General features: G+C 56.4%; 1 protein-coding gene across 2 annotated transcripts in view; it reads left to right on the top strand.

Moving 5' to 3' along the window:
- The first annotated feature begins 378 nt into the window (after nucleotides 1-378).
- The window catches only part of Wnt7b (Wnt family member 7B), a 43,247-nt gene continuing 20,031 nt past the window's right edge, over nucleotides 379-23,594 (top strand). Inside the window, exons 1-2 of one of the 2 annotated variants that reach the window (XM_032919039.1) lie at nucleotides 379-589; nucleotides 22,321-22,547. In XM_032919039.1, the coding sequence (XP_032774930.1) occupies nucleotides 519-589; nucleotides 22,321-22,547 (298 nt within the window). In that variant the 5' untranslated portion in view covers nucleotides 379-518. Of the gene's footprint in view, nucleotides 590-4,328; nucleotides 4,730-22,320; nucleotides 22,548-23,594 lie in introns of those variants that run through there. The other variant, XM_032919031.1, reaches the window with a different exon arrangement.

Raw genomic sequence — 23,594 nt, 5'->3', positions numbered from 1 at the left:
AGGGAGGGGAGAGCCAGGGAGCGCGCGCGAGAGAGCGCGCTGCGAGCGAGGAGGGCGGGCGGGAGGCGGATCCTCCTACCTGGGGCGCGCTCGCCTGCTCGCGGCTCGCTTGCCGGGGCCGCGAGTCACCTGGGGAGGCGGACAAGTGCGGACACATTGGCCGCCCCGGCGCACCGCGAGGCGCGCACGGCCCCAGGCGGCTGAACCCAGTGAAGGCAGCGCCCGCCCGCTGCGCCTGGCCCTGGCCTGCGCTCGCAGAGCCCCACGGTCACTTCGCTGGGCTCCGAGGTCGCAGTTCTCCGCTCGGGTCACTCCCCCGGGCGCACGCGGCGGCTGCGGCGCCCTGGGCTCACCATGGTGGCAACGCGTGCCGGGTGCCCGCGCGTCGCCCGCCTCCCGAGCCGTAGTGCCGGCTGAACGTGGTCCTATCGCAGCCCCCTGGCCCCTGCCCGGCCCCTGCCCACCCGCGCGTCCCCTCCGGCCGCAGCTGTCTATGGCGCAGCCCCCCTCCCTGGATCATGCACAGAAACTTTCGAAAGTGGATCTTTTACGTGTTTCTCTGCTTTGGCGTCCTCTACGTGAAGCTCGGGTGAGTATTCCTGTGGGGGGGGGGCGGTGCGGCAGAAGGGGAGCCGGCAGCCTCCAGAACCTCCTCCAGCGGACCTGAGGACCGGAGTTGGTGGGGGAGGGCGTTCCTTGAAGTGGCCGGGTAGGCTGGTGTCTCCGGACCCCGCTGCAGCCTCGCAGAGACTCATCCGAGCCCCCGGAGACAGATATCCTCCGGAGGGGCGCGGAGCCAGGACGCAGCAGGGACAGCGCGGCCCGCGGACGGCCGCAGCAGGGCTCCCGGGTAGCGGCGAGCGTGCCGGGCGCGTACTTTCACCTGTTTGGGCTCCAGGCCCCGGGGGTGGGACGCGCCTTCCCTCCCCGGGCTGCGCTGGGCGCGGAGCCCGGGCCGAGCGCTAGCCGCCGGGAGGGCGCGCCGGGCCGGGGGCGGGGGGCATCCCCGGCGGGGGAGATCGGGGCGCGCACTCGCGGCGAGCGCGCAGGCCTTGCACCCGCCGCGGCCCTTCGTCTCTATCCATCACCCGGACATGTTGAAATTACCTTGACAACTCGTCCGGCTGGCTCAGGATGGGCCGTGAGGCTGGCGCGGCAGCCTCGGGCTCCGTCCAGGGCCCGCGCCCCCGCCCGCCCGGAGCCCTGCGCCCGGCCCCTCTCGCCGAGCTCCCCTGGCGCGGCCGGGCGGGCGGGCTCCAGGCGGGCCGCGCTCGCTGCTCGCCGCCGTAGCTGCTCCGAGTCGTATTTCCACATTCCTGAACCCAGCCGAGTCCTTACCTGTTGAGCCGCGATCTCCTTTAGACGGAATCTGTCTCGGCCTCCCCGGATTGGGGGTGGAGGGGCAGTGTGACCGAACGGAGCGCAGTGCACCTCGCGGGTGTTAGTCACTCTTGGCGGCCCGGCCCGGCCTAACCCCCACCCCCACTCTGAGCACCTGCGGGCATCTGTGCACCCCTCGCCCAGCCCTACTATGTGCCGCCCGGCGCTCTGAGACCAGGCTCATCTTGGCCCTAGGAAGGCCAGTGACCAGACCTGTAGGAGGGGCGGGTTCCGGTACCTGGGAGACCGGCTTTCCAGGCGAGAGGTAGAAACAGTCGCTGAAGATCAGCACCCTTCCCAGCCCTCTGCACCTCCGCCATCTTACAGGTGAAGAAATTGAGGCCCGAAGAGGGGCAAGGACCAAACCTGGTGGCCTCAGAGGCAGGATTGGAAGTCCCTTCCTTATTCCTGCAGACCTGGGCGGGAGTGTCTGCGGCTGCTAGTGGTTGTGTTTATTGTAGGTTTGTGCGGGTAGGCTGTGTCCCTGAGTGTTTGTTTATGAAGGTGAGGGGTGCCCGGTGTTGAGCCTGCTGGGGTTGGGGGCGGGGTGGGCAGTCCACCGCTTCCCGGACTCTCAGCAGCGTGCAATGATTCTCCTGGGCCTGTGAAGGGATCCATCCACAGCCCTTTGGGAGAAGGCTCCAGGCAGGTCCCAGCTACCTTGCTCTGGCTCCAAGGCCTTTGAGTTGGGTGCTGGACTCCACTGGCTCTAGCTTCCATCCCTGACCTTCCTTCCTAGCATCGGTTCTCCAACAAGAGGTCTCTGCAAAGACCTCTTCATCAAATGGGAAAAGGTGTCAGCAGAAGGATCTGGGGTCCCGAGGTTGGGGGGCTCCCTGGAGCGGTCCCTGGGTTTCATGCCTTTACCTGTTCTTTCGTGGCCGGGGAGGGTTCGGCTCTGGTGCTCTGAACAACGTGGTGGTTCGTGCTGAGTAGAGAATGAATGAGTGAGACCCCGAGGGTCTCTGCTAGCCCAGCCAGGGTTCCTGGATGCCTGTGACCACTACTTTCTAGCACTGAGCAAGTTTTCCTCTGCCCAAGAGCTGCGAAGGGAGAACTCTTCTCCTTCCATAAACTGCACCCCCCCACACATAATACACACACACACACACACACACACACACACACACACACACACACACACTCCGCTTCTGAGTTTAAAAAATAAAACAAAACAAAACCAAAAAAAAAAAAAAACCCAAAACCCAGTGGAATGAAAGCCAGGGAAGTCAGAGACTTACCCTGAGACCTGCAAATGGGAGACTTGGACCTCTACACTCTCTCTCTCTCTCTCTCTCTCTCTCTCTCTCTCTCTCTCTCTCTCTCTCTCTCTCTCTCTTTCGTGTGTGTGTGTGTGTGTGTGTGTGTGTGTGTGTGCGCGCGTGTGCGTGTGTCCCATCAGATGAGCAGGAAAGGCAGCTGGACCTTCTCATGTGACCTAAAGGGGTAGGTGGTGTAGACATGATCTCTTTGGAGTAGGCACCCCACATCACTTCAGGCAGGTGTCTCTCACTCTCTCACCCTCATCTGAAAAGAGCAGAGTCACGGTAGTATCCCCCTTGGGACTGCTGAGGGATTAGTTCAGATGGCTTTTGCCCTGACCTTAAGTGGTGGAATATCACTGGCAACTACCAGTGGCTTATTGCCAGTGGTTGTGAGATCTAAGGTGTGGGAGCCATTCTGGGAACTCCTACGGATAGTTTTTTTTTGGGGGGGGGAGGGGCTATTTCGTGATGGAGGCCCCTGAACCTGCCTCTGCCCTATGTCTCTGTATGTGCAATGGGGCCTCCAGAAATCCACCAGAGCATTCACCCCACATACACACCTCTCGTGCAAGCAAGAACCAGAATTCAGCCCTCCCCATCCAAAACCAGAAGTGCCTCTGATTCTCAGCAAGTTCCAAGCACCATGGCACTGGGGAGTCACAACGCTCAGCCTAAGGTCCCTGTGGATGGAGTCGCTGTCCTGGAGGAAGCCAAGGAGAAGTGGGGAGCAGCCAAGGTCACTGAGGTGCTAGGACCAGCCCTGTGCTAGGCTTGTTCTGCTTTTGTGGATGGGAGAAGCAAAGGGGCTGAGGACAGGGAGATCTGGAGGTAGGGGAAGTTTCCGACTCCTGGATGCCCAGGAGTCTCCATGCTAAGTCCAGGAGCTGGGGATCCAGTTTTTAGGGCCACCACTGTACCACACACAGCTCCTCCTCTCCTGCTGTCCTCCCTGCTCTGATACTTTCCCCGGCTGACATACACCTCCATACTAAGACATTCCGATACAGCCAGGCTCGGCAGAAATAGGAGATGGGATGGGACCCCAAATATGTGTCTATTAAAAAAAATAGTAGAAAAAGGACGGCTCTTTAGAAGAATCTCTCCTTGCCCCGACTCCAACCAACTCTCTTCAAAGAAGAGTAAAAAATGAGAGACGAAAAAGCAGAGGTGATAGCCCTGTGTGATGGAGGGCTTTCTGTGCCTGCCTCTCCAAAGAGGTGCGTGGAGTCGATAGCTCCAGAACAGAGCTGGCCCAGGTGCAGTGAAAGGGACCCACACCCAACCATCCCTAACCAGGCTACATGCAGACAGAGGGACAACACACACACACAGGGCATCTGTGCACACACACCTGCGGGCTCCCATACCGCCCATGCTTCTGCAGAAACATGCAAGCACATGCATGCATACATGAGCACACGTTGCTGAGCACAGCCCCTAAGAGGCGCACACGCCTCCGCGCGGTGCCTCCCGGAGATGCGCTCTCCGTAGCGGTGTTTCTCGCCAAAGGTTGTGGCGAGGGTATCCCGGCCAAGGCAACTTGGGCAAACCCTGGGGGCGGCACCCGCCGCACACTCTGGTCAACCTCCCCTTTAAAAAAAACCCGCCCGCGGAGGAGGCGGATGTAGGGGCGGCCTGTCCAATGGCAGCTGCGCGCTTCGGGAGACTTGGAGACTTGAGCCAGAGTGAGCGACAGAACCGGTTCGCACCGACAGACGGACAGAGGACCAGACGGCCGCTAAGGCGCGCTCACTGCCCCCTGCCGGGCCCCCGCCCCGAACTCCAGCCCCAGCGCCCGCTACTGCCCCAGATACAGCACGATGCGCGGTCCTGGCAGCGAGTCACGGGCGAGCACTGTCCCCCGGCCACCGAGGAGCCCTGGCCCCTAGCGCCCAGCGCTGCTGCCCTGCATCAGGGAGGGCCGCGGAGACCCCAACCTCAGTTGGCGCAGGAGCCCTGCGGGTGGGGCCTGCCCAGCCCAGCCAGGCGCGCCGGCCCACCATGCTCCTCTTGTCGCCGCGCAGCGCTCTGGTCTCCGTCTATTGCCCGCAGATCTTTCTCCTTCTGTCCAGCGGCAGCTACCTGTGAGTGCCGCGGGTGCCGGGAGGGATGGGCGGGAGGGGAGTCCTGGCCACCACTGCTGGAGGAGGGAGGGGGAGGTGGTAAGATGGTCGCGGGTGGGGCGCTGGGTGCCCTGCGCGCAAAGAAACTGTGGGCCTTTGGGTCAATTTGCTGGCCTAAGCCGCCGAGGTAGATTACCTGGAGGACAGCTGTAACAACGAGAAATTTTAGCTTAGGGGTCAGAGAAAAGGTGGCGGAAGAGCGGTCCGACTGCCTTTGCAGATTAGGCTATGTGCACTGAGCGTGAGAGCCAGAACTAGCTAGTCGCGTCCCAGCATGATCCTGGATCAGTGGGTGACCCTCTCTCTAGACCATATTAACCCACGAGGCGCGCATGGCCGTGCCACACTAAGGAGAGCTACAAGCACACACCCGCTTCCCAGCGCATACACTGGCAGACACGTGCATGCTGCGCCCCACCAGACAGCGTGCCCAGGCTGTTCCCCGAAGTCTCTGTGGCCACTCGTGCTGTCCTGCGGCACCGGGAGGTCTTGACCTCTCCTCTACTAGACGCCTCTTCAGGAGGCGAGGAGGGCGCACAATGTGCGCGCAGGTAACCAAGGTCTAGGGAGCGCGCAGAGCATCGCCCACCAGGCTACCGGAATCTCCCGACAGGGCCCGAGTCGGCCCTGCGAGTCGAGGGGGCGCGTCCGCACAGCGGTGGCTTCGCCCGATTCCTAATGGGACGCATATGCTCTGGCCTCCGATTTAAAAAGAAGTTTGATTTATGGAACCGCCGTTTGGGGGAATTGAAGCTGGATGCTACTGATTAAACCTCAGAGCCAGCGCTCCCTCTCCCTCTCTTCTCCTCCCCTCCCCCGCCCCCTCCTTAACACGCGGGCCACGTCCGGGGTCGCCTAACGCGGCCAGAGGCGGCAGCCGCCTTCCCGCTCCCTGCACCACCCCCTCCCCTCCCCGCGGCCACAGTCCTGATAAATTGCCCCGCCCCCACCCCTTTTAATAAAGACGCGGCCAATTTCTCCTCCAGCTCCTAGGAAATTACTATCCTACCAGTTTTCCTTCTATAAATAGTCGCGCATCTTGAAACAAAAGTTCGCAACCGCAGCCAGATGCTGCGAGGCCCGCGGTTTCCCCGGCTGTGGAACATAATTACAAGGTCCAGGCTGAGGGAGCGCTCCAGGCCCGGCGGGCAGCCCTGGCTACGGAGGCATCGCCTGGGGTGGAGAGTAGCAGGCCTCCCCGGGCAGGGCTCAGGGCCTGTGGGCACCGCCTGATCATGGAGACCTGGCCAAGAGAATTCTGCTTCTGTCGTCCTTCCTTGAAATGGATCAGCCGAGGCTCTTCCTAGTTCTGGAGCTCCCGAGGCTCCTCTTTCCCAGATCCTGGCATGTCAGTCTTAAGCCTTGCTGAAGAGGCAGCAGTTACTCTGTCTGAGAAATCATTTGGGGAGGCTAAGGCATTGAGGTTGGGGAGATGTCCAGGGAGTGGAGGCCAGAACTGGGTCTGGGAGGACAGGATGGTAAAAGTGGTTTGCCCCACAGCAACTGCAGGGCTCTCTGGCAGATGGTAGCCAGTGTAGTTCTGAGGCCCCCAATTTTCTCCTGGAGGGCCCATTCCAGCTTAGTGGGGTCTGATTGCCACATAGGGCCGTCCCTGACTATACTGCCAGTTCTCCGGGCTGATATTTTTCCCAAGGAGCAGCTTTTCAAGTGTGTCCAGGCCAGTGCTGAGGCCAACGTGAGTGATGGTGGCTGGAGGTAGCAAGGGGTCTCTTCATCCTTAGCCCTGACTGGTTCAGCCCTTCATAAGCCCTGCTCCTGGGAGAGAGAAAGGGCTAAGGATGGTAGTAGGGTAGGGTTTTCCTCACCTGCTGTGTGTCAGGTGAGAGGTTGGCTTCTTTAAGATGCCTGCTTAGACAACCCCTGTCAGCGGAGTTTGGCAAGATGGCCAGCATAGAACTCTGCTAACTGTGGAAGGTAGTAGGGGTCAGTGTGAGACACCCCACCCACCCACCCCTCCTAGCACTGCAGGAATGTCCCAGAGGATGCCACAGTGAGGAGGGGCCCTGAGTGGAGGCTGTGTTCTGTTCCAGAGAACTTTCCAGAAGGCATCCCATTGCTAGGATCACAGACACTAGCCAACAGTTGATCCTGTCCTTTCAACTGGGCTGCCCTCCCAGCTCCCCATGCCGGGTTACCATCCGAACACAGTGAATCCCAGACACATGCCTGGGCCCCTGCCGCTGATCATGTTGGACGGGTGTGCTGGCCTGGAAGGGCCCTGAGCCCCTATCAGACTCCACGTGTGACCTGGCTGTGAAAGGCAGCTCTGGCCACCTGTACCCCTGTGTTGCAGAGTGGGGGGGGGACCCAGTGGGGAATCAACAAGGGACCAAGGAAAGGCAAATGGGGAAATGAGGCCACAAGAAGCATTTTAGTGCTGGGTCAGCTGGTATGAGGGCCTGGCCCAAGTCTGGAGCCAGAACCAGTCTGGGCTACTGTAAGGGCAGGTCCCTTCCGTTCTTGGCCTCCCTATCCTAGATGTGGTAGTTGGCTGTGATGAGCGCCCCCCCCCCATGTCTTCCGGTAGAGCCTGTCATGGTAACCGCCTGTTCTGGGGAGTCGAGTGAGTCATGAATGACGGGATGGTTACTCACCGACCACCTGGCTTGAGGGTGCAGAGGATGCTCACCACTGGCCTCCCCAGGCCGGGTCAGGCCTCTTCCTGGTCCCTGCTGTGGCTTTGCCGGTGGTGCTGACCACAGTCCTAAAAGCCCTGTGGGTATGCCCCTTGGTGAGATGGGCGCTGAATCAGGCTGCTCCCGTGGCATCACAATCCGGGGGCAGTGTGGGTCACAGGACTTTAACATGGACAGGTCACCTGGAGGGTCTGGACTTCAGTGTCCTCATATGTCATAGGGGAAAGAAGACTCGGGTCAAGCCCAGGTTTCTCTGGGTTTGAAAGCATGCGTGTGACACCCCATAGGGAAATGGACACAACAGGGTTAGAGCCGGAACACCCGAGAACAGCTTAAGTCCCAGGAAACCTTCCAGCCGGAGCCCCTATAACCACAGAAAACGACCCCAAACCCACTGTGGTATGGTAGGACTCACCAGCTGAGAGGGGAGAGCTGAAGTACGCTCTGGGACGGGCTTTTCCCAGTCACTCTGTGTGCAGAGAGAGGGCTTGCCTTTGTGGTGTCTGGTTATGGGGCAAGCTGGAGGTTGGAGCCCTCTCTAACCTTTCTTCCTTGGAGTCCTAGAAACCACCAGGTATGCCAAACCTGGGTTCTCATCCTAGGGCCACCCCTGTCTGAGTGGCTGTATTCTGATTCTAGCTCAGGGCACAAACCTCACAGGGTGACTGGAGCACTCAGAGAAGGTTCAGGGCCAGTGCTTAGTTTAGATTCTGGTGTTAGGAACAGTTCAGGAGACAGGTGGCTGGCTCTTGGGTAGCAGGAGCAGAGACATTGGCCTTTAGGGAGCCAGAGGGAGGTCCAGAGGATGCCTCAGAGGGCTTCCTTTACAATCTAAACCTGAGTTTAAAGAATGGATGAGTTTTGGCCAAACTAAAGAGGAAGACTACTGAAGGAGACTGTGACTGTCAAACACATCTGCCCAGGGGACTCTGTGGAGAGATAGACATAGTACTGGGGTCCTGAGAGATGAGGTCACCCATTTTGTCCTCCTGGCTCCAGCCCCTACATGGCTCGCCCTGGGTGATCCATCCCAGAAGGGAGAGGTGGCACAGCCAGCTGTTACAAGTGATCACACAGGTGACCACTGCTAAGGGAGATATTTAGAAATGATGCTTCTTCCTGACTCTTCCTGGAGCTCTCCTGCTGGGCCTCCAAGCCTCAGGCTGGCCTGGAGGGGCAGGCGGACCAGGGTTACATTGCTGCAGGAATCCTGGTGGGTGGGCATCAATGCCCTGCTAGGGTTTGAGCCAGTGTTCTGGGCATGGTAGTGGTGGGATGGGAAGCAGTATTTTGAACAGAGGTTGCCTGTCATGAGAGGGTCAGGGGGAAGTGTCCACAGTAGGGTCTCTCTGTGCGTCCTCTACCCAGCTCACTAACCTCCATCTCTCAGGCAGGTGGAGCAGTCCCAGCAGGCTCCCTGGAGGCCTCCATTTTGCACAGTCCTGAGTCCAGCTGGGATAGGGCTCAGCTCCCCTCCCAAGGGGACAAGAGGCTGGCGCCCTCCCTTGTCAGATGAAACCCCGGCCCAGGGCTCTCTCAGCCTGATGAAAGGGTCATTGTGTACTACAGGCCGCCCGCTGGCCAAGGACAAAACGGCCGTTTGTCCTCCCTCCTTGGTGTGGGGCTGGGGGCCTCCCCTCAGGCTGGCTGATGGGTGGGGGTGGGTACAGGTGCACTCTGGGCTCCCTCTCTTTCCTCATCTTCCAGCTCAGTCAGCCCCTCCCCCAGCCCCCTTACCCACCCACGGTCACCTTGCCCTTGAGTGTGGATCCCCAAGCTTGGGCCAGCCTTGTTGTTGTCTGGGAGACACTGAGCTTCCTGGCCCTGGAGGTATCCAAGCAGGTGTAAGCATAGGATTCTAAAGAAGGACTTTGCTGGACCAGGGAACCCAGTGCTCTGGGCCTCGGTGTAAGCCTCTCTAGGTGTGTGGTTGAGGCTACTGTATTGGTGCTGAGACCGTGAGTAGAAGATGCCACAGGGCACCGTCTCCCCCTGAGAGGCCACGGCACCCATCTTTGTTAGCTTGTTATATAGCTATGATGAACACCATCACCAAAAGCAACTTGGAGAGGAAAGGATTTATTTGGGTTGCGTATCCCAGACCAGTCTATTGAGGAAAACCAAGACAAGAACCTGTTCTCAGGAATGGAAGCAGAGGCCATGGAGGGGTGCTGCTTACTGACTTGCTTGCTCCTCGTGGCTTGCTCAGCCTGCTTTCTTACAGCACCCAGGAGCTCTCCCCCACGGTGAGATGGAAACCTCCCTCATCAATCCCTAATCAAGACAATACTCCCCACAAACTTGCCCTCAGGCCAGTCTCATGGAGGCATTTTCTCAATAAAGATTCCCCTTTTCTAGGTGACCCCAGCCTTCATCAAATCGCCATAAACAAACAACAAAAGAGTCAGTACTACAGCTATTGCGTGTGAAACCTCCCAAAGGCTGGCTGGAGGAAAAGCCAGACCCCGCCCCCCACCCCCAGGAGTCCCATCAGTTGATACCAAGGACTTCCATCACCTTCCAGAACCCTCTCCCACAGTGCTTCCTGATCCACCTCTTTGTCCTCAAAACTCCCAACACCAAACCCAAGTAGTGACATGTGGCCAGGTCCTCAGAAAGAAGAAGATAGGTGGGGTTTCAGATTACCCCCAGCAGGAGGCCATTGGGTATAAAACAGATTTTAAAAACCCTGGTTGGGTGTTATGTCGCACACCTGTTTCCCTAGCACTCAAGGCTGAGGCAGGAGGACCATCGGTTTAAAGCTAAGGCGTGTTTCATACTGCGGCCTGTTTCAACGTTTTTAGAATGAGAATGGACCAGCTGTCTTGTTGACTCCTGACTGGGAGCATAGACCCCAGAGTCCACATTTCCAGAAGGACCTGTCTTATGGGCTGGCATGCACAGTCTGTCTGGAGTCTGCTGCTGAGTCCTTTTCCTCCCTGGTTGCTGGCACAGGGGCTAAACCAAGCCACCTCCAGCATAGGACTGAGAGGTGGGGAGCTCAGGGCTCGGTGAGTCTGAGCCTGGATTTGAACCCAGATCTGTAGGACTCTGAGGTCCATGGTGCCTCCCAGCCTCTACCCAACATGGTTGCCTGCCTCACATTCATTATATTTTATAAGGGTTGAGAACCCAACCAGGGGAATGGGTTGCAGTTGTCTGTGGACCAGGGGGTCCTGGGCCCTGAGCAAAGTCTTCCTCTACAGCTTGGGGGCTAGCTTTTGCATTAGCCCTGGGGACAGAGATACGATGCTCTTGGAGGATGTAGCGATGTCCCTGCCTGACTTGACACCCCTCCAGCATCTCTGAGGTCAGCTTTAACAGGGAGAAAGGTAGGTAGGTCCGGCAAGCCACCCTGTGACCTGTATGTGCTTCGTGATGCACTCTCAGATGTGGCTGGGCACAGACTTGTGGTATCCTCAGCTTCTTGAGATGTCGGGGGGTGGCTGTACAGCCCTTCTAGCTAATCCTATTGCATTCAGTGGACTCTTCATGCTCCCTTAATTTATCACAGCCTTCCTGTCCACCCTTCTGAGTTCACACAGAGCCCCACCGCTACCATAGCAGGGACCCTGACCACCTGTAGTGAGGATAAACCAGGAAAAGCTTCTGGAGTAGGGTGACTTGAGCATGTCCAGAAATCATCTCTACCAGCCTGAGGTTGAAGCATAGACTTGGCTGGGCTGAGTCCGAACACCTTTCGGGAGGCGACTCAAGTCTTCCCACTTCACCTGTAGCACCGAGTACTGGGACTTTCAAGTGCTGACTCTCCCAGGCAGCCAGATTTGCCACCCTGCTCTCTGTGTTTCAGAGGCATGCTGTGACCCTGTAGACCAGGTTGGCCTGTGGGGAAGGATGGATTTAAGCCACCGTAAATATTCCTGTCGGCTGAAGTGCCGGAGTGGCCTTTTTGTGGACGCAGCAGCAGGACTGACATTCCCTTTGGTGGCCCTGCCACAGGGTGGAGCACCAGATTAAGCATGCCGGCATCTCAGGGTGACCTTTTGAACCTTCGGATGGGCTGTAATGTACCATAGCCAAAGCACTGTGCAATGAGAGAGCCTGAGGTTGGGTTGGGCAGGCAGGTGGTATGGAGTGTTAGCCAGAGGCTCACAATTCTAGCTCCTCTTCATCCCGCCACAGCTCTGGGATAGAGACACCTAGCACGAGGGACCCCAGGGACACAACCCTTAAAATGTCCAGAAAGGGGCTGGGGATTTAGCTCAGCGGTAGAGGCCTTACCAAGGAAACGCAAGGCCCTGGGTTTGGTCCCCAGCCCCGAAAAAAAAAAAACAAAAAAAAAAAAAAAAAAAAATGTCCAGAAAGAACAGTGCTTGAACTTCTATCCTGTCCTCTCCCAGAGGCGAGGTGCTGGGTCTGGACGACTTTCCTTCAGCCTGTGGAGCCTGTGGTGGTGGGCTCCTGGCCCTGCCTGAGGGTCTGGGTTTCCTCCCTGGCATCTTTTGGTAGAGTATGTCGCAGTGACTCCACCTGGGGGAAGTCCTTTTAGTGTGTGGGCTAGCCCTGCTCCAGAAGCTGCATAGGCTGGCAGCTTGTAGGTCAGCGATGCCTTCTGGACCCCTCACAGAGCAGGGGAACAGGGTGTGCTTTCAGCTCTACAAGCCCAGACCCCTGTCTTTGCCTGTGCTTTCCAATGTGGGGAGACTCCTGTAGCAGGAAGGAACAGGGTAGCCACAGCTGCGGTGGGAAGATATCACGGAGACAGAGACGACTTTGGCTTTATCCCTGCCAAGCTGCTATTCAGCCTCGGACAAAACTCTGCCTTTCTTTGAGCCTCCTCTGGAAAATGGGAACAATGGGCCTCCAGCCAGGCTAGCCATTGGGATTGAGTGGCCCCTTTCCCAGGGCATTCAGCCTGAGGCAGTTGACTGGGGAAGCCATTGAGGTCATGGAGAGAGCCCTAAAGTGAGGGACGGTGGAACAGTCCCCAGGGGGGCCTCTGACTCAGATAGGCTGTGATGACAGAAGACGCAGGGGTGGTCAGACCCCTAGCTGAGACTCACACTGCCCTGGGTGCTGTGTGGTCAGACAGACCACACCCTCTTTAGACTCTGTCTCCTACCTGATTCTGGATAAGAACTCAGCCCTGCCTTGAAGTCTGTCGAGAGATGGTGACTTGCTGTCCCCCGTGTGTGGGACTTGGTCCCCAAACTCACAGCTCAGAACATACTCAGAGTGTCCCAGGAAGTGCTGGCTCAGCCATCCAGTGTTTCGACTCCCAAACTGGCGGTAGGCCAGCGGGGCCTGCCAACTCCCTCCCTCCGTTTACACCCACCTGTCCTTCTGTCCCTACCTAGCTCTCTCAGGTTGGTGTCTTGGCCAGCCATGCCTTCAGGGCATCTCATATCACATAGGTTTTCTAGCAAGCGCCATGCTGGGCTTAGGGGGTCTCAGCACCAGCTGGACTCCAGCCAGCCTCACAGCCTCAGGGCCCTGGCATCTCCGGATGTGACAATCTCTATCTGTACCGTGGGAAGCCAAAAGTAGGGCCAGAGGAGCCACCTCAGCCCCTGCGCCAGGCCTGGCACACACAGGTGTCTTCAAAGTGAGAACAAAGCAGGGTCAGACAGGCTTCTTGGAGGTGGAGGCACTGTCTGACGGCTGGGGAGACAGGGTACCCTTCCCAGGGCGAAGACCTGGTCCATTAAGGCCAGGACTTGGCGTGTTACGTTGGGCCCTGTGTGCCAGGAAAGGTCCTGACGTTTCTGAAGTCGGAGGTCAGTCAGTGAAATTACAGTGACCCCCCCCCCAACCCGATGAGGACTCAGTGAACCCATCAGCCCCCTTAAGCCCTTGGCCCATGTCTCCAGGTGCCACTGGGTGGGCGTGGCTTTCCCATCTTCAACCACTTCAACCTACCCAGGCTTCCCGCTCAGCGCCTGCTTCTCCCAGACTGCCTTCTTTCTCTCCAGGGTGGGGTCCTGGGATGCCTGGCTGGAATGCCAGCTATGTAGAAGGGTGGGAAAGTCTTTAGCAGAATCTCTGCTCTCTTGCCTGGGAACACCAGGAGCATCTGAGGGGGGCAGTGGCTTGAAAAGATAGGGCGCGTGTGGGCCCCATGCTGGAGGGGAGGGACTGCCCACCAGAGGCTGTCCCCACTACTGACGGGTGGGTAGACTGAGGCCCAGCTAAGTCAGAAAGAGTCAGAGACTTAGCAGAACTGGAACCACAGCCACAGAGGATGTCTTCGGTACCCCGACTTTCATCTCATCCCCTTTGGTATTCGAATGGGAAACTGAGGCACAAGCAGGCCAGGGAGGGGTTTGGGGGTGGTTGAATTCCCAAGCAAACCCTAGAGTTGCCCACCTTCAGCCATCTCCAGCCCCTGGGTCTCTTTCAGTCTGTTTTCCCCTCTGTAAGTTTAGGCTTCGACCCCAGGAGCTGCGGTAGGGAGGGGCAGAACAGGCAGGAAACTGAACTAGGTGGATGGTTCTTTCTGCTCTGTGGCTATGGGTACAGACCCCATATCGGGGCATGTTAAAGGGCTAGTTAGATGGCCAGGCTGGACCTGCCCCCTGACACTCCCTCTAGGGCCTCATCTGGGTCCAGGCACTTACTATCCAGGTGGGGCACCCTGCAATGCCAGCACTCTGATATAAGCAGGAAAATCAGAAGTTCATGGTCATCCTTAGCTTCTTAGTGATTTTGAGGCTAGCCTGAGCTACATGAAAATTAGAAGAGGCAAAGGAGGAAGACTGGGGTAGCAGGAGGGGGGAAGAGAGGAGGTAAGAGACAAGGGTGAAGAAAGAAAACACAGCTTTTGGACCTACATGCTCTGCCCATGTTTCTGAGCTGGGATTACGAGCCAGCAGAGGGAAGAAGACTGAGGGAGGACAGGTAGCCTGAGGGCAGAGGCCTTGGCATCTGCTGTGTTCCACTCTGGCCAGTTCTGTTCCACAGACCTGCCAGAGGGACCTGCTGTACTCAGTTCTGGCCTAGGTGAGCTTTCCTTTGGTCATTCTAATCTAATTCAGATTGTAGCTAATGTCTGTCTGTGTGTGTGGGGTGTGTGTGTGGGTGTGTGGGGACTCTGATCTGGGGGCTCAGGCCAATCTGCAACGGGAAGACATTCCTATCCCCGCTTACCTGGCAAGAACATCGAGGTTCCTCTAGTCCTGGCTCCCAACCAGCCTCCCACCCCAACCCTGAGTGTGATCCAGAGCCCGGGAAGAGCCCCCGGGCCCCTCAGTGCCTGGAAAAAGCCCTGGACACACCAGCCCACCGGAGGGAGAGCTCAGCGCCACCCTCCAGGGGATTTGCTGAGTTACTTCCTGGATGAGTGGACCCAGGCCCGCCTTCCTGGCCGATCATAGATAATTAGAACATTCTTCAAATATTTTGCCGGAGGATGCCCAAGAAGGAAGAATTACAAAGCGCCCTGGGCCAGGAGTGTGGGCTGGAGTTGCTGGGCAGCTGGGTAGCTGTCCGAGCCAAGGCTGAGGGGGCGCGGAGGGACGCTTAGACCAGCTTGACCCTCCTCTCGAGAACTGGAACTGGGGCAGGAGACCCAGTGACCTTGGTTCCCTTGCAATGGCGGGAAATCCTTGCCCTGGGGAGTCAGCAGCAGGCAAAGAGGCAGGGCCTTTGGAGAGGACTGAGGGTCACACACTGAGTCCAAGGGCTCCAAGCTGGCTGAGAGGTCCGATGCCTGTGAGGAGGTGTGTCTGCAGTGGGAGAACAGATCTGAAAGTCAAGCACAGCAGGAGGGAGAAGAGCTTGGCCTAATCCTGGTACCACAGGGTAGGTAGCATGGAGCAAAGAAAGTTGTTTGAGAGGCTGTGGCTGCAGCTGGGAGGGCTGGGAAAGGCCCTGAGGTGGGACAGGCCCAGTGTGGTGTAGACTGAGCTCTGGGCTAGGCCAGGAGCTGGAGCAGGTAAGGGTGGTGGGACCAGAGGGCTAAGGGGCCTGTCCCAAGGAAGGGTTTTTTGAAAGGGTCCTGCTTTCTAGAGAGGATGGCTCATATCTTTCTCTAGGCCAGGATGGGCTCAGTTCCAGGTCTAAGTTGTCTTTGGGTCCTATGCTTGTCTTCACATTCTGCGACTCTCCTCACACCTGTTTGTTCCAACCCAGCAGCCTGGGGGCAGCCTGGTCCCACGTGGAAAGGCCTCAGGTCAGAGAGAAAAGCCTGGCAGAGGTCACTGCTCTTATGGGTCCTGTTTGCTCTTGTGGGTAGAGATTTAAAGAGAATAGTGGGGTGCAGATCCTAAGTGACCACCTTAGACTACCCCATGCTTTACTCAGCTGGGCATGTGAGCCAGGAGCCTGGTCATTGTCCTGTGAGGGGCCTCTTCTATGTTTCAGTGTGTATGAACAATGTTTCCTTCATTTGTTAACCCACTGAGGGGTGGGGCAGTAGGCTACAGTCCCCCGATCCTTGTCTGCCTGCCAGCCCAGGGCAGCCAAGCCTCTCTGGGCCTCTGGGGTGGGGGGAGAATATCAATTCTTATCACACATTTTTCACATAGGGACTTAGTGTGGACCTTGAGCCCAATCTAGCACACAGTAGGTCTTCTCTGACTCAGGCACTGAAAACACTATCAGCATGAAGAATTTAGATTAGATTCCTACCCCTGTCCCGAGGGCAGGCTTTGGAGGGCTTACTTCCTGAAGGAAGTAGGAATGCCCTCCACACCAAGTAAGGACAGGGCGACCTCAGTCCTGGGCTTAGGGGACACCCTTCCACCAGCCTTTAATGTGAACTAGTGCTCTTCAAGAATGTCAGAGAGGGGAGATACTTGGAGGAGACCCCAGCATGAATGAAGCCTGGCCTAAAGGAGAGATGGGTCCCCTATGCACGGCCACAGCTCATCTGGTGGTTGACTACTGTACTGGCTGGGATCCCTTGTTTCTCAGACACAGAGTGAGTTGGCAAGGTTAGAGGGAAGAAGAGACTGAGGATGGCCCCTTGGGTTGGCAAGGAGACAGCAATGGGAACTCACTAGTTCAGAGTTCCACTATAGGCATGGCACCATCTTGGTCCCAGGGGGAGTGTTGGAGCCAGGAGTACAGCAGGCGTGTATGTCCAGTAAATGCAGGACCAGAGTGATCCCAGCCTCAGGCCTGGAGGGTAGAGTGGGCCCCACACGTGAAATGTTACCACGCGCTAGCTGTGGTATGGCTGTGCCACACGAGTCTTCTCCCCATCAACTCTGCCATGTCCAGGACGCTCTCACACCCCTTTTACTGAGGAGAAGGAGGCTGGAGCACAAAGAACCAAGAAGTGTGCTTGAGCCCGCCCCGCTCAGCCATGAAGAGGCACGTCTGGGACTCCCATGGATCTTGTCAGCACCCCAATTTGTGGCCCTAGCCACTGCATCAGAAGGCCTGGATATCTACCACTGGGGAGTGCCAGCAAGGTTGAGACCATCTCCTCTGCCCTCCACTCCCTTCTTCAGCCCCTCACCACGAAGGCAGCCCCATTCCCTTAATTAAGCTTCTGGTAGGTAGAAAGGTTTTTCTTGTTGTCTGGGAAAGTCCTCCTTGTCACAGCACCCAGTCTACACCCAGAGCTGGGCATCACAAGACACGGGTGCCCCCGGCCTCCGCTGGCCTCTGGTGTGAGCCTGGAGGACTGACTTGTTCACAGCTCCTCTGAGCTCGGATCCAGGCAAGAGGTGAGGAAGGTTTGAAGGCTCACCGTGTGGCCCACTGTTCCTGGCTTTCTGCCCACGTCCTAGGGCCCCTGAGCAGTTTGAGGGACAAGCCCAGAACAGAATTTTTCCACGGAAAAAGTCAGCCACAGAGGCGCTCACCCCTGCCAGGCTTCACTGTTCGCAGGCCCTCCCCGGTCTGGTCACTGGGACACCTGAACAGGCAGTTGCTGGCTGGGAAGAGGGTTTTCCCAGTGTGGGATGACAGTCGGGGGCCCACCTGCAGGGTGGCCCGATGAAGGTGCCAGGCGTACTGTCATCCGACTGCCAAAAACCCCAGCAAGGCCCCATACGCCACTAGTCTTCTGCTGGCACCACTGCCGAATTGTTAGTATTTTTAACCATGTTTCCCACTCATGGGCTCTGCCTCTATCCACTCCCCTGTCCCAAAGCCTTGGATTGTCCACGGTCTAACCTGTTCTAAGAGCTCGGGAAATGATTGGTTGATGTCTAGGAGTTAGTGTGTAGAGAGCTGCAACTAGACCTCTATGCCATAAGCCCAGATGGATGGATGAATGAACGAATGAATGAATGAATGGATGAATGAATGAATGAATGAATGAATGCTTTTCAGCAAGGAAGTGATTTAGATTGGGTTTTGAGGACAACAAAACAAACCCCAAACAGATCTAGTGTGATAGGGTGGCACTCTCCTACAACCCCTGTAGAGTGAGTTCAAGTCAGCTTGGGTTACAGAGTAAGACCTGCCAGAGAGAGAGAGAGAGAGAGAGAGAGAGAGAGAGAGAGAGAGAGAGAGAGACAGAGAGAGAGACAGAAGACAGAGACAGAGAGAGAGAGAGAGAGAGAGAGCAGAGAGACAGAGAGAGAGAGAGAGAGAGACAGAGAGAGACAGAGAGAGAGAGGCAGAGAGACAGAGAGAGAGAAAGACAGAGAGAGAGAGAGAGAGAGAGAGAGAGAGAGAGAGAGAGAGAGAGAGAGAAGAGGAGGCTCCATGGATTAATGGTGTTTCTACCAAGCCTGACAGCCTGAGTTTGGTCTTCAGGGCCCACCCAGTGAAAGGAAAGAACCGACTCTCACAAGTTGCCCTCTGATCTCCACACATGAGCTGTGGCACAAACACATAGATACACACACTAAATAAATAATAAGTTAAAAAACAAATTCTTTGAAAAAAAAGGAAGGAGGACTGAGCCTGCCCTCACCCACCCCCACCTCCCACCCCCCCCCCCCTCCCACCTCACCACCTCTCCCTGGTCTTACCAACTGCACACCTTAGCCTCCATCCCTGAGCTCTGGAAGTGCAGTGCAGGCACTGAGTGGGACTGAAGGCCTCCCAAGCCCCCCACCCCCTCTGAGCACTCACCTCCCAGCTCCCTAGAGCACTTCTCAGCCCCATCCTTGCAGAGCAGAGTCCTTGCAGGGTTGGGGTATGGGAGACACCACAGAGGGCTGGTTTCAGAGGGGAGTGTTGAGTACTGTCAGTGGAATTCCCTCTAGTGCAAAGGAAGACAAGTTGGCTGTCAGCCTCAAGTTGGTGACCGTACCTAGTCACTTAGGCGATGTTTCTTGTAGGCTCTGATTCACAACCTGGCAAGGGCGTGTGGGTACAGATTGGGCTGAGGAGGTAGAAGCTCCGTCTTGGCAGCATCAACACCCACCCTTTAGGTGAAAGCCCACTTCCAATGGACCCCTTACATTGAGGTGTATAGAGTCTGTGAACTGTGGTGGTGGTTGTTGTTAGTGTGATTGAGTGGTGACATTACAGGAACATAAGCCTACAGAATCCATCACTCAGATGGGAATTCCACTGTTAGTCAGCAGTCAGTCTCCGCCCCATCCTCCTCATGTCTCTCTCTTCTCTCTGTGTGGATTTGCCCATTCTGCTTTTCACTTTTAAATGGAGTCAGATAACATCTGGGATTTCGAGTCTGTCTTCTTTCTCATGGCATAATCTTTTCGAGCTTTTTCCGTACTGGGCCATGAGTGCGTGCTTCATTCCTTTTCATGGCTGAATAATACTCCATGGCATGGGCATACCACATTTTGTTTTCAGCCACTCACCCGTCGATGGAGAATTGGGTTATTTCCATCCCCTGGCTACTGTGAATAGTGTTGCTGGGAGCGTTTGTACAGAAGGTTTTGTTTCGACACCTGTCTTCAATTCTTTTGGATCTATGCCAAGAAATGGAATTTCCGGGCAGCTTTGTGTGTGTGACTTTTAACTCTCTGCCAAAGGCTGCCCACAGGGACTGTGGTGCGGGAGGACTCTGCTCCTCTGCCTCCTCACCCGCACGTGGTATTTTACAGCTTCCCTGTTCTGTTCACAGGGGTCCTGGTGGGCGTGCACAGGTTTGCATTCCTGGAAGAATGGGTGAGGTTGTACCTCACTGGGCACGACGCTTGCTTCTCCCACGTCTCTGGGGGAAAACATGTCAGGTCCTTTACAAAAATGTCTTGTTGTCTGGTGCTGAAGTCCAGCAGTCGTTTGTGTGCCTCATGCATTCTATGGGAGCTGGAGAGGGCCCTTCCCCTACACAGCCATTCTTGGGCCCCCAAATCAGCTAGGATTTGGTATTTTGAGGACCCATTTGGAGGTGGCATAAAGGCAGTATCAGCAGGGTACAGAGGGATGAGATTCGACTCTCAGAACAAATGCTCACTGTTCCTCTTCTCGGTGCCAGGGCACACCTGGAAGGGAGAGCAGAGTTTTCCAGATGGAGTCGTAGAGGAGGGATAGCGTGCTAACAGAAGGATTGATGGGAACAGTCAAGGTGGACAGTGAAGACAGAAGGGAGGGCTCATCGGAGCCAATCCCCCAGGGGATATTTCTGGCAATACCCCAGGGCAATAGGAGCTGTGGATGACTACTGAGCAGGGGCTACAGCAGACCTAGTCTTAAAAACAATGACAAAAAGTTTCAGGCTGTGGATATCTGTAGGAGCCATCTGTAGGTGGGAGCGTAGGCCTAGGGGTTGCTGCAATGATCTCAGTGCATCCTGGGATCTGTTCACCCCTGAAGGTCCCCACAGTTTAGCCTGTTGGTCTGAGTGCTCCCCTGGGGAAGTCAGTTGAGGCACGAGGTCCAAGCCTGTTGGAGGAACTCGGGAACAAGGAGTGCCCTTGAGATCTAGTACCAAAGTGACAGCTTTGCCGCGGTGGCAGTGCCCCATGGCGTTCCCATCCTTCTCGTTTCCCCAGCTCGGTTTCCGAGGATTCTACTGTTACTTTGGGCCGGATTCCCCGGATTCCAGCCCGCTCCCAGCCCCACCCGTCCAGATGCCCTTCCTCAACGCCAGCCTGGGGCGTGTTTACCCCATTGTGTCATGGGAGACCCAGGGGGTGTCTTGGCCAGATTAGCAGGTAGAGCAGGTGGGGCGTGCCGCAGAGATTGAGTGTCACAGGACTGCAGCTCATGCTGGGGGCTCTAGCCACACGGAGACTGCCCAGCTGCCTGGGGAGTATGGTGGCTTGGAAAAACACAGAGTTCTTAAAGAACAGCCACAGGCCTAGCTGTCAGCTTTGGGGGCCCCTGGTGGTTCCTGTGCACTGCTGCTCCCTTGCTAAGCAAACCTTTCTCTGTTTATTATATTATTATTATTATTATTATTATTATTATTAACTTTTTTAAAGAAAGGGTTTCTCTGTGTAATCTTAACTGTCCTGGAATTCAGAGACCCACCTGCCTCTCTGTGCCTCCGGAGTGCCAGGGTTAAAGGCCAATACCATCACCACCAGAGTAGTGTTGTTTTAGACCCAGAGACTTTTTTGTTGTTTTTGAGACTGGATCTACTATAGCCCAGGCTGACTTTAAGGAGCTGAGAATGACCTCAAACTGATTCTTCTGCCTCCACTTTCAGCGTGCCGCAATTACAGGCGTGAGCCACCACCACATACGGTTTGTGCGTTACTAGGAATGATTGAGCTGAGGGCTTTTTGTACATGGAAGGATAGATCTCCACAAACTGAGCCTGATCGCTGGCTGTTAACCTGGGGACTGGCCCTCCACTCCTCAGTCTTAATGATCTTTCTCTGACTGCCTAGAACCGAAAGATCAGTATAAAGGCTGTGGAAAACGGTTTAGCGATTCCTCAATTCCTCAGGAGGTCAAAGGCCCCCACATGCCTCCGGGAGACCATTCCTAGCAGCGGGTGCTTGAAAGATGGAAAACAGGGTCTCAGACAATGGCGGGCACGCGTGCCTCCATAGCCAACAGCTGAGAGGTGTCCGTCCATGGGGAGTGGATCAGCAAGTGAGGGCCTGGTGTGCAAATGGAATATTATTCAGCCTTTAAAAGGAACAAGGCCCTGATATAGGCTGTGACTCAAATCAACTTTGAAAGCGTTTCACTGAGTGGAAGGAATTCGGCTCCAAAGACCACGTGGATTGTAAGATTCCACAGACTGTCCGAGCGCAAGCAGCAGCCCCGTGGGAACAGAGACAGATTAGTGGCTGCCGGGGGCTGGGGGAGGAGGGGCTGGGAGTGCCTGCCCGTGGGTACAGAGTTTCCTTTTGGGATGTGGAGAAAAGCTTGTTACTTGATAGAGGCAGAGGCAACAATACTGTGTGTGTGCGCTAAAGGCCACGGGGCTGTACATTTTTAAACGGTTAATGTTATGTTATGCGAATTTCCCCTCATTACAAAAACAAACAACCATGTTGATAATACTCCAAGCTCAGAGTGAACTTGGCAAGAGGTTTCCTCCCTGGGAGTTGCCAGGAGTCATTACAAAGGCAACCACAGTCTCTGAGCCCAGCCCAGCACACAGTAGGTGCTTATCTCGTGTCAGCTCCTGTCTTTTCCCAGTGTACCCACTCATGTAGATGTGAAGGGGCCGGGCTATTCCAGGTGTGTGTCTGCGCTTGCATGCCGGGGGCAGCGGGTGTCTAGACCCATTCCCTGAACTTAGGCTCAGAGTGTCTTGTCCAGGTCACACACGGGTAGGAACTGGAGGAAGTGTCCTTCGGACTCAGAAGGAGCAGAGAGGGAAGTTCAGTGGTCTGGGAGTTGGGTGTGCCACTCCAAGGAAGCTGGGAACTAGGCCAAGCCTGTCAGATCCCAGGTGGGATGCTGTCTGATCGGAAGGATCTATGTGTCTGACTCAGGCCTGGGGATCATGGCTTCTGCAGGTGTGAACTGGTCTGTGGTTCTAACACTTCCAGGGCTGGTGGGGCTGAGTGGAGGAGGTGTTTGGTGCCAGTGGGGGACAGCAGACCGCCTGAGGGGTTCTCAACACCTTTTTTTTTTCTCTCTGCCCCACCTCAGAGCATTGTCATCCGTGGTGGCCCTGGGAGCCAACATCATCTGCAACAAGATTCCTGGCCTGGCCCCACGGCAGCGAGCCATCTGCCAGAGCCGACCCGATGCCATCATCGTGATCGGGGAGGGGGCGCAGATGGGTATCGATGAATGCCAGCACCAGTTCCGATTCGGCCGCTGGAACTGCTCCGCCCTGGGCGAGAAGACCGTCTTCGGGCAAGAGCTCCGAGTAGGTAAGGGTGTCTCTGGGCCTGTGGGCTGGGCCGGGTCACCCACCAGCCAACCCAAGTCCAGGCCAGACAGCTCATGCAGCCTATGTGTATGGATGAGTGTCCTAGCTCTGGGCTGGGGCCTGGGGGCACGGACAGGAGCAGAGGAAGGGGATCTGATGCAGTAGATTGGTCTATTCTGTAGCTTCAAGTACCCAGGTCCCTGCACCACTTTCTGTGGCTGCTCTTTGGAAAGCGTGGAGAATGTTTGGGGCTCTGGACGTAGATGAGAGCTACAGCTCACCCAGAGGGGACCGTGAGATGCCACCTGCTCCTCGGTGAGCAATTCCAGTAGACAGAGCCTATAGGAGACTCCGGTATGATGGCTCTGACCCTGAAGGAAGGGTTCCACGTGCAGGGGTAGATCTGGGTGATACAGGGATGGGATTCCATTTGAAGACAGTGATCAGCTACTAGAACTTGTCAGGTGGGGCAGCTACTAAGGGCACAGCCCTTCCGATTTGTGGTGGTGCCTGCCTGCCCTTGAAGCACTGTGTGGTGAACATTTTGTGAATGAAGCCGAGGAAGGACCCTATTCGGGGCTAGGAAGAGGCTTAAAGGAAATTTCCAGAAAGTATCTGCATCCGAATCCAGCTGTGTGACCTTGGCTGTGTCCCTCAGGACTATTGGAGCCTTCGCCTCCCCGTTTGTAGTGTGAACTTGGAGCCAGTAGGCTCTTGTCTGGCTCTCAGCACCAGAAATCAGTAGGTGTTCAACAAATGCAACACCAGAAATCAGTTAAGTGCTCAACAAATGCCGTGTGCTACGCGTGGTCAGGGACCACGACTCTGGTTGGCTCTAGATAAGATGGCTTGTTGGCTGCCTAGCCTTCAGGTCATATGGTCCCCCAGACACCAGGGGGCTGCAGCTGCCACAGGACTCAGTCCAGATCCTGCTTTTGCAGGGCTGCAAACACCAGAATGGGGCTGGAGGTGGTGTTAGAGGAAAACTCCCGAGGGCCCCTTTGCGGTGAGCAGCCTGTGGGTGGCACCTAGTGCAGCCAGAAGCATG

The sequence above is a fragment of the Rattus rattus genome, chromosome 1 (assembly GCF_011064425.1).
Source record: "Rattus rattus isolate New Zealand chromosome 1, Rrattus_CSIRO_v1, whole genome shotgun sequence".
In the NCBI taxonomy this organism is placed as follows: domain Eukaryota; kingdom Metazoa; phylum Chordata; class Mammalia; order Rodentia; family Muridae; genus Rattus; species Rattus rattus.
This window is presented reverse-complemented; position numbering and strand designations above follow the sequence as displayed.